Source organism: Hyposmocoma kahamanoa, unplaced genomic scaffold, assembly GCF_003589595.1.
Source record: "Hyposmocoma kahamanoa isolate Upper Pololo Valley unplaced genomic scaffold, ASM358959v1 99879, whole genome shotgun sequence".
NCBI classification, from domain to species: Eukaryota; Metazoa; Arthropoda; class Insecta; order Lepidoptera; family Cosmopterigidae; genus Hyposmocoma; species Hyposmocoma kahamanoa.
The window spans coordinates 2,394,955-2,410,900 of NW_020656077.1; the positions used below are offsets into that span (position 1 = coordinate 2,394,955).

At 34.8% G+C, this 15,946-nt stretch overlaps 1 protein-coding gene and 1 long non-coding RNA gene across 8 annotated transcripts in view; one reads left to right on the plus strand and one right to left on the minus strand.

The window, feature by feature from the left end:
* The window catches only part of LOC113239397 (E3 ubiquitin-protein ligase Kcmf1), a 17,539-nt gene extending 3,110 nt beyond the window's left edge, over window positions 1-14,429 (minus strand). For 3 of the 6 annotated variants that reach the window (XM_026476387.1, XM_026476386.1, XM_026476389.1), the window contains exons 1-6: window positions 14,244-14,429; window positions 13,904-14,071; window positions 12,957-13,093; window positions 12,030-12,164; window positions 3,016-3,110; window positions 390-564 (exon numbers count right to left, since the gene is read on the minus strand). In XM_026476387.1, the coding sequence (XP_026332172.1) occupies window positions 390-564; window positions 3,016-3,110; window positions 12,030-12,164; window positions 12,957-13,093; window positions 13,904-14,071; window positions 14,244-14,259 (726 nt within the window). In that variant the 5' untranslated portion in view covers window positions 14,260-14,429. The remainder of the gene's footprint in view (window positions 1-389; window positions 565-3,015; window positions 3,111-12,029; window positions 12,165-12,956; window positions 13,094-13,903; window positions 14,072-14,243) is intronic. The other 3 variants (XM_026476391.1, XM_026476388.1, XM_026476390.1) reach the window with 2 other exon arrangements.
* LOC113239398 lies at window positions 629-4,630 on the plus strand. 2 transcript variants are annotated; one of them, XR_003311187.1, is made up of 4 exons: window positions 629-1,336; window positions 1,530-1,640; window positions 2,953-3,120; window positions 3,829-4,630. It is a non-coding gene; the product is annotated as an uncharacterized LOC113239398 (long non-coding RNA). The 2 variants fall into 2 exon arrangements; XR_003311186.1 differs by lacking the exon at window positions 629-1,336 and having other exon boundaries at window positions 1,467-1,640.
* Window positions 14,430-15,946: the final 1,517 nt, after the last annotated feature.

Here is a 15,946-nt window from a genome sequence, read left to right on the forward strand (position 1 = left end):
GTTGTGTTTGACTGTTGCATGTTGTGGCAACCTTAAAATTGAGTCAACACTTTGGCACTCCATTTGAATTGTACAATCAAGTTGTGTATAATATCATCTGCTTAAAGGTAAAAACCATGTAAATGACATTTTCCACAAAAAATCTCCAAATTATGTACCTATTGTTAGAAAATCACCATATTTCTGCAGATTAAACTCTTATTGACTTTATAGCTTTTTTATTATTGAGTTTCACGTGCAGAAAGATAGTGATATTCTTACCATAGCTATAAAAATTAAAGGATTTTAGTTTAAAATGCCAATTAAATAGACGACATATATGACTTGTTAGTTGTCCTAAATAAATAAAAAAATTGCGTCACATAAAGTAATGGTTGGCGTGGCGTTACCGTAGCCTGCTGACGTTCAAGTTGTAGCTGCATTTGCAACTGCTGCAACTGGCTGGGCGTGCCGGGCTGGCCCGCGCCGCGCCGCACGCCCGACAGCTGCGACAGCAGCTCCGCGATCGGGTCCACGACCGCGTCGCGCGACGACGGCGACAGCGACGATATGCCCCCGCCCGTGCTACATATACGCCCACATACATGTTATTAAATTTATAACTAATAAACTCCATTCCAAACAGGATGCTAATCAGAGACTAATTCTTTCCAATAAGTTAATCGAACAAAATCATCAAAGAGCAGTTACTCAAATTGTCATATCAATGATCATATCACTAAGCGAAGCAATCGATTTCAATAGCAAAGCAATCGACATCAAAACACACGTACATCTCTATTTTACTTCATTTGTTGCTATTGAACATTAACCAGATTTTTTATTATAATCCTGTGTGGAATAGATTGTAAAACAAATAAATAATACAACACCTAACTAACACGACTGCAACTAGAAATTTTGAAACGCAACAAAATTTTAAATTTCTCTTGTTACCTTTAATTTTAGAAAGCCAGAACCAATTTGTATAGTGACAGTTTTTATGTATCAGCTCTAGTTTCTCAGACATGTTGTTTCTATGTGGCTGCAGTCCGCGAGTAGTTTCTCGTGAGAATTTGATAAGTTTTATTAAGACACTCGCCATGGCTACGACGCGATGTCATGTTGTCAAACTGATTTCGTTACAGCAACTTCGGGTATTATACAAAACGATATTATTCAAATAAAAAATTAGAGCGGACACATAAATACTTAAACTTAAATACGAATAAACATTAAAGAAAGTATTTCCTCCTTACATTTCAGGGAAAAATATGTGTGCAGACCTGTAGGTATCATAAATTGACCAACAATGTCAATGGATGAGACAATGTGTAGGCAAAATACATAAGCAAAGGTAGTCAAATACAGTTCTATAGTAATATATATTGCATTTCCATTGTGGGGAAGTTAGAGGCATCAAATTAGTTAAAACAGGAAGTAAGTTTCGCCTCGGCCTCCGTGTGGGGAACAATATTATTTAGTGGGTGCGATGCTAATGCGCGTTTTACCTGAACAATTTTGCTGTAGAAATATATATTTTTTTACAGATGCTCTCGTCGAAAAGGAAATAAATACCCGTATACATTAATTTGCCAAAAACATTCGTGTGAAGCAAGTTGAGTAACTTCAGAAGGGCTTAAGTCGCTCATTTCAAAAAGGTATACAAATCCCTTTAAATACCATAAACATACTCAGTTCTGGAAATTTGTATTGTCCTTTTTCAAAACAATGTACTGATATGCACATGGTACTGACCATAACCAGCCTCTACAGTCCGTGTAGAGGACTATTAGATAATATTTGTAAGTAGTAAATAAACAAATTGCTGCCGCTGCAATTGAATCCACGGCCATATTCACGCTCGACAAACCGACGAATGAACACAGCCATCGTGTGGATGACGCCACGACAATGGCGGCCACTACGTGCCATCGAGATGGCCATCGTGTAAAGGGGACATTAAATTAAATAAAAATTAAAACGCCATAAATCTTAATGGACAATCAAACAACAGAATGGCCTTTATTCCGTTTAGGTTATTATTACTTTGTTTAGCATGTAAAACGCGCTACAGCATCTGCACCACTGTCAGTCAGTATACTATTAATGTTAGACAGCAATGAGACTTTCGTCGCTCGATCACCTGTCGATTCCTAAGTTCTGTCATTCAACTTCTCTGACGATTTTGTGACATTATGAACAATTTAAAAAATGTTAACATAGGTTTATTAGCTGTAAATCTATTGGGCTCACAACCAGATTTCTAGCAGGACTGAAATGTGTAGTGGAATCCACCTAAACGTGGTTTGTACTAAAAATAATGTACTTCATCACACAAGAAACAAGGCCATCCCCCCGATCGAAGGTCAACCCATTATGCCATTATGGCAAATTTTTGAGCAAAAAGCCTGTGCTTGTAGTATTGTAACGTCGTTCATTTAATATACATACATATTTATGGTTTTCTTTGCATAATTAATATTTCAGTTTGCCCGGCGACGGGGACAGAACTTAGCAAACAACGAGTTAGGCATCATGAGTCAGTAAAAAAGCGTCTACTAGCAATTTCATGGACAGTAACAGCTTAATATTAAAATATGATAGCGCGGGGTACCCCGCTTCGTTACATGGATCACAAAAAAAATGTCCAAGTGCTTTCTGTGTACTTGCTCCTTACTGTTTTTTCATAGAGAAGCATTAACAACAACGTACTGACAACAATTGATGATTTACATACATTAGACATTTTATATTGAATTAATACTGGGGAAGAACAGAATTTACTTTTTTGTGTGCGTTATTATTTAAGTACTGTCCACGAAAGAGTTATTATATCATAAGCGGTCGATTTCTTCCCTGCGCTCAATGGCGTGCGGAAAAAAACCGGACCGTTTTCAGGGACGTTTTGGCATTAGCCGGTAGCGGTCAATGCGAAAACGGGGCTCTGATATTTATACTTTTGGCTTTAAGCCGAGCCGGTGCAGGCTGGATTGGAATCGCTCGGTACGCGCTTGACATGAAGTGGTAATATACCTGAACTGCATATTGGTGCGCCGCGCGCGACTGACGCCGCGGTTGCTGTGCGGCATGCGACGAACGCCACCGTGCCGGATGCCACTCGGCTCATCGTTCACAGGGGTTAAGGAATTTTATAAACACAAATAATTGCTACATATGTGTCGTTGGTTGTAAAAGTGAATTAAGTCCTTGTAATTAGATTTTGAAATAATGAGCTTTTAGCAAATTAATTTGCAGTAATTAGTATAGTAAACCTTTAAGCAATAGAATATGTGCAATAAAATATTTACTTACAGCACTTTTGTGATGATCGTACATATGTATTTCTGGTTTATAACTAGTATCTAAGGAATATAAAGTAAAGCACGTACCTATGTATATCTAGTTAAATACAGCAATGCAACAAAGCAGCACAAATGTGTGAATTTTAAGTTCTAAGCGCAATGCTGGTAATACAATTAACGTAATACGTAAGGTGTTCATGCACGTTTATGGATATGTGATAAAAGTTTAACTAAACTGCATGAAACGATTAAACAAGAACATTAAAATAAATCTGTCGAGACGACAGATTTAGGCTTTCGTGATGCTGTTAACTATATCAACAATTTCTTTGCAAATGTGAGAGGAACCTGGCCAAAAGCCGCACACATCGCCTCTGATATAGATACAGCTAAAACCGGTAACAGTCCTCATTCATCCATAGCTTGCATTTGGGTGGTGATTGACTTTACCCTTATTGACTAGGGCTTACATGATTCGTTATTATTACTGTTAGTGTAGGTTGTATAATATAAATTAATTAATTCAATGGTATTTTGCCTACAGACGAAACCGAAGTTGGGAATTGAGTCTGTCGTTGAAAAGCGATGCAGTAGGATGGGATAACATTAGTACAAAAACTTTTGAAGTATATTAAAGGTATTATTGTGCCAACATTGACGTACAAATGAAATTTGGCAATTCAAAATGTCCCGCAAGCTTTTAAGAGGGTACTGATAATACCCGACAACTAATAGACCTTACCAATCTTACCATCAATGTCCAAAATTCTAGCGAAAAACAAGAATTCTAGGCTAATAAGGCTTCTAGAAACAAGAAACAATCTTGTCCTCATCACAATGCTTTCGTGTCTCAGGAATTAAGTAATTAAATCTCTCGACTGAGGGACCAAAATGGCAGTATTCTTGGATTTGGCAAAGGATTGCGACACGGCCAATATCTCACTTTTGATAAGGAAATTGGAACGAGTTGGTGTCAGAGGCATGCAGTGTAAACTATTCGATAACTTTTTGAGCAATAGAATGCAATGTGTTAGAAAAGGAGACCATATCAGCGACGATCTTTCCGTCACGCACGGCACACATGGTAGTATTTTAGGACCTATCCTTTTCCTAGTTTACGTAAACAAACTATGCAAATTGGAATTACCCAGCGGGTGAATAATTTTCTTTTGTTCTATACGATACTGCTCCGTTTAGTGCTAAAAGCTCTGAGACACACATTCACGCACGCACACACGCACAAGCGTTTGATTCGACTTATTAAGTTTTAGTAATTTATAAAAGCTTGCTAAACAATCAGTGTGTTTAAGTACAGGATAGTGAAGGCCTGTTGACCCATAACACAGCGCACAGGTTTTACCTAGCTTGGTCAACCAATCTCTCATTGTAGCATTATTTATATCTATATTTATATAAACTATTTTATTAACATTGTAATATTTGTAAGCTTTGGGAGAAAATAAAGTTATTTTCCATTCTAATTGGGACCTACCTTGAAGCCGGTAGTACCCATAGCAAATAGGCGTAAGAACCATCACAAATAAAAAATCAAACAAAAAATACGCAAAAAAAGAGAGATAAGATGGTACTACAATGATAGTTATAGGAGAGAGACGTGAGTATTATCACTGCACTTGGCAGTACTTACTGATATTTTATATATTTACTAGTAAGGTGATAGACGAAGCTCTCGTCATAATCATGGCTTGTTACCTATATTAGGATATGCATCGAACGTTCTTTGATAATACTGAAAAAAAAATCGCGTTAATATGACAGCACGGAACCGATATTAAAATTCGTACCACTTTTTTCCGGCGGAAAATCCGTCATGGACACCGCCACGATTAAGCTTATTTAACGTCTTATTTAAGTCACATCTACTAAACTAATTAAATAAAGTGTAAGATGTAGATGCTGGAAATTTGAAACGGACGAGCTAAGGCGCCTTAACAGTCATAGTTACAGGAAAATGGTCCTAATGTCCATGAATTTTGAAGATATTTCGATTGCATTCACAGATTCTGAAGAAACTGTACAGTCGGTAAGATAAAAGGCAATTTTCACGAATTTTTTTTTCATACCATGCGATCCTGTTTCGGGTAAGAAACAATTTTCTATGGTATCAACTGAGGTTTTTTTTTACAATATCAAGTGACGAGACGAACAAATCGTGCGCCTGGTGGTAAGCGACACGCCTGTCCATACCAGTTGCAGTTCCACTCAGAGCTTTAAATTGCAAAGATCTGAGGGGCATTGCCACTGCGCCCGATACCCTGAGACATAAGTTGACAATGCAGTAATGCTTACATTACTGTTTGGCGGCAGAAATAGTTAAGGTGGCACGTACTACCCTGGACGAACTCTTTCACAAGGAGCTCTACAGCTACTGAATAAGAGGTAAGAGTAATACAATGGCAGCAATAGCAAAATTTCCAGTCTGTATAGCTTCTGTTGATGGGTAATTTCAAAGCATAAATAAGTTTCGCAATACTTAGTCCTATTTATGCCCAAAATAGTTAAAAGTAATTAAAACAATATTAAAAAAGGTAACGAAACGAAGCTTCTTATTGCTTGCAAGCAATAAGCAACAAATTTGCTTGTTGCTTGCGAAATCCACATCAGTCAATTTTACAGTCACGTACAATAATGTAAATACGTAGCACAATTAAAATTAGAGTTTTTAAGATCGCATTAAAACCATACATTATTTTGCACAAATAATGATCCATAAGAATATGTTTAATTTTCTTTTGACATTTCCCGCGATATTGAATTTTTATTTCGCTGCAATATTATTCATGACTATACAATACATAAATAAATTTACTAAAACTCCAGTTTCAAGTTTTTGTTGTACTATCTGATAATTTTTAGGTCTGTATTTGGAGGTAAAGTTGTAAGTTCAAATTAATGTGCACGCGTCCTCTCTGTCGAGCCTAAGCCCCCGCTCCTGCGTTTTGCATCGTACAACACAGCATTACGACTGTTTAGAGCGATTTATTTAAATATTTTTATCTTTGTACGAAAGTAAAATCTGATTAAGTTTTGATTAAGCGATTATATCATGATTAAGTCATGAAACAAAAGTTGTTGTTTACGATGTTAGTAATAACGAAGTTAATAGAATTTTACAAATAACCCTGTATATATCTTGACCTTCAAACCAAACATCATCATCAAACCTTACAAGCTGTGCCAGCGATTTGCAAACACATATCACCTACCTATCCTACATCCTAAATAGGTGACTAAATAACACGCTGTAAAGGATACAGTTAAATATAGCCTTACAATTTTCAATTTTGTTTTTTTTATCTATCGAGTTCTTATTTTTTTACCATAAAAAACGTTATTGTAGCTTAAATATAAAAACTAGGTACATCGTGTCATGATTTTTTTGTAAACCTAGACTAATATCGCTTTTACAAACCATATAGTTACGTGCCGAGTGCTAAAAGGGTTGAGGAGATTAAAATATTTTTGAATAACTTGGATTACATCAACGAAAAACGTTGTTTGTCACAATTTTTTTTTCATTGTGCCGTTCAACCCTTGCAAATCTATGAACAGCAGCGTAAGTACCTACACGAGGGGCGGTATCGCACGTACTTCAAAGGGGTTGCGCTACTTTATGGAAGATGTTATAATACTATGCTATTATCGTTTCTGGTATACTACTTTCACGTACGAACCATTGCCTTTTGTGAAGTGCGTGCGCTGACGGTCCAACCGTCACCGCGCTTCGTTACGCCTTGTGCACGCGTCAGGTTCAACACGCGCGAGCCGCACTCCTAAATTGCCATTTTTATATTTGTCTACCGATTTAAGGCCTGTATTACAACGCGAGCCTTGATTTTAGAAGATGCGGTGTGGAGGGAGGAGGGTTTCGTTTTATAATAAGAACAGGCAGAGAACCATTTGCCACGGATCCGACGTCGAAGAGTGACAGCGGGGGGCGCGGGGTGTCGGTAAACCGCTGGGCAATTTGCAGATGTTAGGTTAAATGTGAATTTAATAACTAATAGGGCTTCAGTTTGAAACCAAAATTTAGCAGGTTTTTTGTGGTACATAACTCCATATAAAAATTATGTACAAAGTTAGATTTTTATTCCTATATAATTCGTATTATAATATGATCGGATTAGGTTCATCTTATCGTGTAACACATTAGCACATTCTTTAGACAATTTCGTTAGGTATCAGTGGCGAGGAGTGAAACTGGTTTTTAGTAAAGCCGGAGCAAAATAAAACACACTTGCCTTAACAAATGGCGCCTTGGCGACAATTTAACACAGCACTTATTAGAACACGAGATAGTAATACACTTTATTTCACTGGTTAATTATTATTCCACGCGTAAAAGTGAGCACATCGAGCTATGTGAATGCCTCGCCACTGTTAGGTGTATCATATATTTCTTGCAAAAACGTTATTTAATAGTAAATACGTAAACTATTTGATCTAGCACAACAGTTTTCCTCGCCTTAAATGAAGTGAACGTTTAATACGTTAGCTGTAGCTTATTTCAATATTAGAAACTAGCGTCGACATATGCACACATAATCAGAAAGACATAAATTCCAAAGTTCGAAGGTTCGAAGACAGTTTGACGACTTGTTCGTCCCGTCACTTGATATTATAAAAGAAAGGTACAACAGATTTAAAATTTTAAAATATTAGAAGTAATAACTCAGCTTTACGATTTAATTTTATGTATAGATTACTACGAAGGCAGTGGTGTTACGAAAAAGCATAGAATTATTTTAGGAAATTGTTGAAACATAATCACAAAAAAATTGTCTCACCACTGCATTTATGCGCATAACATGATATAAAGAAATCTTGCATTTTAAATGGAATGTGTCATGGAGTTATTTTAAATTAATTCGGTTCAAAAAAGACTTCGCTCGACACTGGTCTAACGTAGAGTCAATTTTTGGTCGTATTTACACAGGGGTGGTATATAACATAACCGAATACTTTGCTGTCTGCTACCAGGAAATTATTTTTTATTATTTTTGATGTCTTAAAAATTTTACACCACTTTAAATAAATTAGCATTAATACATTTATTTCACTTGTCGCCAAAACACCAGTTGCTGTGTCACTATCCTACGACGTTATATACGCAGTAAAAATAAATATCGCTTTGTATCATTTTTATAAAAATCATCTAAATTAACGAGCTCCAGTCTGTTTTGTGTTTGGTGTCAAACTGTAGAAATACAAGACTAAAGTTCTTTGTACTCTATTTTTTATACTACTATTTAATGACTCAACTCTTTATTATTTAATATGAAATCTCAAAACTAACATAGCGTGCAAACTATTCATAAAAGTTCATATTACAATTTTCACAACTTTTAATCTTTAAAAAAGAGCGACTTTGAAACTGCGCGCCAATGAGGGTTGGTAACGCGCAGACGCGAATCACGCACACCATTTTAATGTAAATAATTTTTATATCCCCTCAATCTTTACAAACTTTATGACTCCAAAAGAATAGCATAATATTTATACCTTCAGGTATAAAACCAAATATTATAATAACGAGCTAGTAAACAGATCAGAAGAAGAAATTAAATAGAAACAATCATTTTCAATTTTAGAATAATGAATGGTATATAAAGAGGGACAACATTATTATGTCAATTACTTTACTCTTTTTATTTTCTTTATTTGCAAATTATAAATATTTATATCAGTAAATACAGCGCTTTGGAGGTTAATTTAAAGCCATCTGAGGCCCTCGTGTAAATTTATAATCATTCAAATTTAACTACGACGTTTGCGTTAAGATTTTTATTTAGATCTTAATAATATGTATATAAGGTATAAATTAAAATCTTAACACTAATGCGATAATTAAATTTACATACTTCAAAACTCATAATAACACCCCAGACCTAATTTTGATAGCTGTCGAGACGACGAATTATTGAAGCAATCAAGAAAATTACAGAAATTGATTGTGTGTGTGTGTGTGTGTTAGTAACCTTTATAAAATAAAGAGCACACAAAAGCACTATGTTATAAACTGGTGGATCTTTAAGAAATACGTAGCAAATAAAACTTGATAAAAAATGTTCCATAACTGTAAATCACACAATATACACACAATAAAGTTCTTTTATTAATTTCCTATACTCTGAGATGAAATCGAAGGCCAAAAATGTGAACAAAGCTGACATCATTAAAAAAAAATGTTTTTAAATAGTGGGAACGTGAAAAGGTTTAAAAAATAAAGCAAGATGTTTTATATTGTTCTTAAACTGTGTGCATGTACAAACAAAATATTATCCAATCATCATTTTTATTTAAAACATCCTATTTAATAAGATACGCTCAAAAAACTCATTCCAGTGGAAAGAATGTTTAACGTGTTAGCAAAGATTCAGGGGTGCACAACCCTTTGGCTGCCTTTTTTATTTATTCGATATACAAACACAAATATTTTAAGCAGAAGTGTTATTCACAATAATTTATTCCAATAATACTATTGCTTTATATTTTACTAAAAATAATATTTTTATGAAGAATAATCAAATAAAAATAATAAATTGATTCAATATTAAATAGTGTTAATTGTAAGTAATAATAAAAGTAAATAGTCAGTTTTTGATCAATAGGGAAGGATAACGTCGGGTCGGCGGTTTGTTTGCCCACCAGGTAGAGCTGCATCGAAGCAATTTTGTTTATTCGGTTTCTGACGCTTGTCGTTATCGAATGTGCTCCTTGTTTTTAATCGACTTACACAAACAAAAAAAGGAGGAGGTTCTCAATTCGACTGTATGTTCTTTTTGGATGTATGTTACGCTATAACTCCGGTATTTGTGAACCGATTTTCATGATTCTTTTTTGTTGGAAAGAGGGTAGAGTAGTGGTCCTATTTAATTTTGAAAAAAATCATCCACCTTTAAAGGTGGATGTTCACGCATCAAGATTCATTTTTATAAATACCACCTAAATTTTATTATAAGGAACAATTATTTTAATGGTTGATTTTGCTATTCTCAAATTCAAGGCGTTTTTCTCTCAATATACTTTGACTAGTGAGAACCGATTTTTATTATCTCCTGTGTCAAGTCCCGTTTAGTGGCGAACTAGGGGATGAATCCGGGTACTTTCGCGCACTTTCCGGTAACCGATTTCAATAAAACTTGGTAATTATATGTAATTCCACGTACTTTTGAGGTCGGTTTTTTTAGTACTCTGTACTGAGATTAAATAAGCGTCGTGTTGTTACATGCTTTATACATCTTTATAATAGTTTAATAACTGCCTCCGTGGCCGAATGGTTACCATGCCGAACTACCACGCAGAGGTCCTGGGTTCGATTCCCAGGCCGGGAGAAATACGTGTATGGCCTACATTTATTTCTCTCGTGAGTTTTGGGTATAATTAGCAGGAACACACTCATTAGGAACACACTAGGGAACTAGTACGGGGCTATGAGTGTGTTGCGTTATTATTATGTTATATAGTTTTTTTAACAGTAGCTAAGAAAAACTGATTGCGTTTTTATTTATATTTATGAAAATACATTACATTTCACCCTATTTTGCTTAAGCGAAAAACTTAAGTCAATAACATGTTATTGACTTAAGTTTTTGTAAGTTAGAGTAGAGTTCTTTGTGGTAATGTTCTTTTAAGTTAGAGTAAGAAAACAAAACTACGTAGATAAATAAATAAGTAGCGCACACACTCACAGCCCCAAAATAGGAAAACCCTCTCATCGCCATCGCAAGTGCCATGGACACACAAATAGAACACCGAAAACTCTCGTGAGTTTGGGTAACTCACGAGATAAATAAATGTAGGTCATGGAAATATTTCTCCCGGTCTGGGATCTCTGCATAGCAGACCAGCAAGGCAACCGTTCGGTCACGGAGGCAGTATAGAATTTGTCTTCCTGAAAAAAAATTCTGTGATATATTTCTTTTGCGCCATGTATGGGGTAATTTTCTTTAGACCATGACCCTTCTCATATCGTCATAATTTCTCAATTGAAAATATTTCATAACACAAAGTTCTATAAGATGTTAACTTAAAAGGGTATTTTTTCCATGATAATTATTACTCGCAATATGAAGAGTACAACCAGAAAAAAGTTTATGATCCATGAGATGTCACTTTGACAGTGACAGTTGTTTGTTTACATTTTTGGACTTAGATTTTACTTCATAGTATAGTTGTAGTATAGTCTATATGTGATGTATATTACTGCAAAAGCCATTTTAATAAAAAATAGTGAAGCATTCAGTTAATAAGCTCGTGTACGTAAGCTTTGTTTAATATAGTATATAGACGTTCAAGTGGCACCAATAATACTAGATGTATTGTCGATAAATTATAGTATACACGTCACAGCATTAAAGTTGCAGTGAGTAAAAATTTTTATATATGCTTAATGGTCACTTTCTTCGCAATAAGGACACGATTTCTCAAAATGGCGAGTGAACACGACATATTATAATGTAATGTCATATTTCCACAAACCTAAATATTGGTTGCGCTGTCGCTAATTATAATATTCAACAATATTGTATTTCTTTGGCACATTACAAAACTGAGATATTAAATTTCGCACACGCTTACAATTCCAATAAATACAATCTTCGCTTGCAGTTTTAAGTCGCCGATGCGAAATGTAGCAACTACATCTAACACTAATTATCAAATAACCTCATGCCACATAAAAGTAAACATGCGAAACAACAAGTTATAATTTGAAAAGGATATCAAAAATGAGATGAGGTCCCTAGGACCGGTTCTATGCTCGAGTGTGAGGTGACCGGCAAAGTCGTCGGTTACAAAGTTAGGTTCGCCGCCCGGCATGGAAGCGCACACGGGGCACACCACCTGAAACAGATTAAACTGTGGGATATTCTTCTCGAATGTTCGGGGGCCACTTCTTATGTCTAGCACATTACACAACACAAATTGTCACGCAATGGTGTTAGTTCAAGCTAATATAAAAATTTAACTCATGGAGACCAGGATTTCCATGTTAATCAGGTAAAAACAAATTTTTACTTACATAACATTATACAATTATTATTTTCTCAAGACACTTCTAGTCTGTTCTCTATCAAAACACAGTATAATCTATTGGAGAAATTGATTATAAAAATTTATATCAAACATTTAATATGATGGAGAATGAAATGTGTTAAAGAAACAGTATCATCTATTGGTTTAAATAATTCTTATTAAACATATATAACAGTTTGTTCTAATTAATATTAGCAAATAACCCCTGAACCTCAGTTTTTAAAGTCATATCAAAAAGTCAATGCCTATTTACAAATTACAGTCAGTCTAATGCAAACATTAATAGAGTATTTCAATATGATCTTACAATATTTTAAATAAAATTATTGGAAACAAATTATTATATAAGATACCATTAATTGAGTATTAAATGTCACTGCTGCATCTACAGTTTAGAATATACATTAATTTCAACAATCAACCAAAGACATTTGAGTACTTTAATATCTTAATTAATTACTCACCATAAAGAGTTCACAAACATCCAATTACACAATTAATTAACATTGAGTTTTAGCTACAGAAATATAATCATGAGTACAGACAGTATTTCTTGTTGATGCTGCCACCTACAAAGTTTGTACACAATGTAATCATGGTAAATTATATACTTACAGCCAGTGTTGTGTCTGCATGCTCTGCAGTAACATGTTCTATAAGTGCCGTGTCCGTGAAACCCATACGATTGCAGAATGGACATGTGTATGCTTGAGGTTGCTCCAGGGCGAGTGCTTCACCTCCATAATATAAATCTAAAAAAATATTACCTCTTAACCCCATCAGAAGGCTACACACCTTTTAATTTACAATGCAGGTGAAGGATTTTTTAACTAGCAGCATTCTCACATGGCTCCACTGAAAACATAATCTAGAAAGTAAAAAAATAATAGAAATAAAAGCCACAAATAACATTCAATTATGTGCCCTTTTTTTCTTGAAGTATTGTTAGCTTTACACTATTATTTGGTCTATAGACAATTATTATATTGTAGACAAATATTATGTACAATCAGTACCTTATAAACCTTTAGATTGAATATGTAATGTTTTGTAGATTTTATGATTCTAGCATGACTGCAGTTTAATAAAATAATGGTGCTTTCATAATATCAGCGAGAACTTATTATCAAATTAGTGCACCCTTCTTAAAAATATAATAAAAAGCATAGTTAAATAATAATAATAAACTTGATTATTATGAAATACCATATTGTGATACTAGTAGCAGGGTACTAATACACAATAAACTAATCTACATGTAATATAAATGTGAACAAGAAGTGTATTCACATAGTATAGACACATTTTCAGATTGCTCGTAACTTTCATCTTTATCTGTACTTGCATTAAAAGTCTCCGGACACAGGAAGAATTAGTCCACTGGTGCTATAAATATAAACTCTTCTCTTTATAAAGTTTACATAATTTAAATTAGGGCAACACAAAACCACTATAAAGTGAAACTAAAATGCTGAATATATATAAATAAGATTTCAAAATCTGAGACACGGTTGAATAGGAGTAAGCTGTAGCACATCGAATTCAGAGTATGAGGGGCTCACCAAAGTCACTTCTGGAAAGAATGCATTGCATGGGGTGCTCCGTCGTGTGTTGATTAGTGGTGGCGCCAGACTCGTAGCATGCAGCGCACAAGTCATAGTCGATGCAAATCAAACATTTGTACCGTCGACCTCTGAAATTGTTTTTCAAACAGGAGTCACAGCTGACTCCTGTTTGAAAAATATGGTTTGTAATCTCTGATCAAAGGTCCGAAATACAGACAGATAGATGAAGGCACTCCACTGTACAATAACGTATCGTGATCAATGAATATTTTCACACAAAAGTACATTGTGACAAAAGCATCGAACAAATTTTGATTATCATTCATTCATCACCCACCTTCATGACGATTCATTTTCGCCACAAAATGTAGTCAAAACAAACACTTGTTGGCACCAGTATCACCGCTACTTTATGAGATAATTATATTACTAATCTAAAATAAGTAGCACAACATATATTATACTAAAATACAAGATTTCTAACAAAAATTTCCAAGCAAACCTAACCCAACCAGGCCATAATGACGTCACATAATTGAATTTCAGTGTTGCCTATCACAAAATTTTTATTAGCAACACTATATTTTATGAATGCATTCATTTAACACGGACGGCTAACTAACTAAAAAAGAAGATAATATTTTACTTTATTTACCTGTAAGTAAACATATATATCAAAGACTCCAATCTAGTAAATAGACGTCGTTGATATTATATTCCTATCACCACGCCTATATCCCACTGGAGTAGGCAAATCAAACTTAGCAAAATATCTCGTATTTTGATTACCAAAGAATTTCTAGATTATGCTTAATAAATGTTAATAATAATCTAAAATAAATAACGACACTCCAAATACAGTGCCCCTATGATCTTTGCGATTTAAAGTTCTGAATAGCAGTGCAACACTGTTATGGATAGGCGTGTCGCTTACCACTAGGCGCTCGACTTATTCAACCCGTCACTTGGAATTATAAATGACGTTTCAAACCGGTATTTGTAAACAGTAATAAAAAAAACAATATTTTAGCAACATCACATGACAGCAAGAGCGAACATCAGAAAGTTGCAGTCACCACATTCTATTGGCCTAGTAAATAGTCCGCGTAGCGAGCCGTGGTCGCCGCTCGCCACCTTGTCGATCTTCGAAGTTCTGGTTCGGCCTCCGCAAGGGGTTCAGTTGAGGGTTGACTTCATTATCATTATCGGATTCAGGAGATTCAGTAGCATTTTCAGCTTCAGATTCTGGGTCCGTAACTTCATTGTAGCTTTGGTTTGAATAGTGTGAATTTTACGAAAACTTTGGAAGAGACATGGCATAGTTTTATGAATCCAATAGCGAGATGACTGAATATAATAATTTAAAGTATGAAGTTTAATAAGATGACGATTTGAAAATAGCATAGCCCTTAAAATGAGAAATCTGTCGTTTATTCCCACTAGTTCCATATAGGTACTCAGTTCCACGAGGAGCAATTGTATCAAGATTGTATCTGTTACCCAAAAATTGTCCTCTACCGGACGGTAGAAGACACTTTTCGAGTGACACATCACACAAATGAGATCCATCCTAGCAATATTGAAAGTGAGAATGAATCATTGAATGATTTAAAATAATTACTCTGAAAAATTGTTATTTTGAATAAAATAAGTCTTTGGAGACATTATGACCAGACAAGTGCATCAATTTCTACCTATTCGCTTCGCTTAACACTGCCCAGAATAATGTTTTGGATACATTGACTTACATATAATTGTAAGTCAATGTTTGGATATGAGTTTTTTTACAAAGTTTCCAAAAGCCGTTCGATGCAGAGTGATCCCGCTATAATTTGGACACGTTTGGATACGTCAACAACATAATATGGTTGAACATCTGTATGAAAGTACAACCAGAACATTTTCGTGAGGTTTTTGCAGAAAGGGTTGGAAGTTGAATTAACAGTCATTGGTTTAACAAGGGCTGTGGAAAACAAGTAACACTCGATTTAGGGGTATACTTTATTTAAATTTAAAAGCAAGGACAATTTTTCGTAAGTT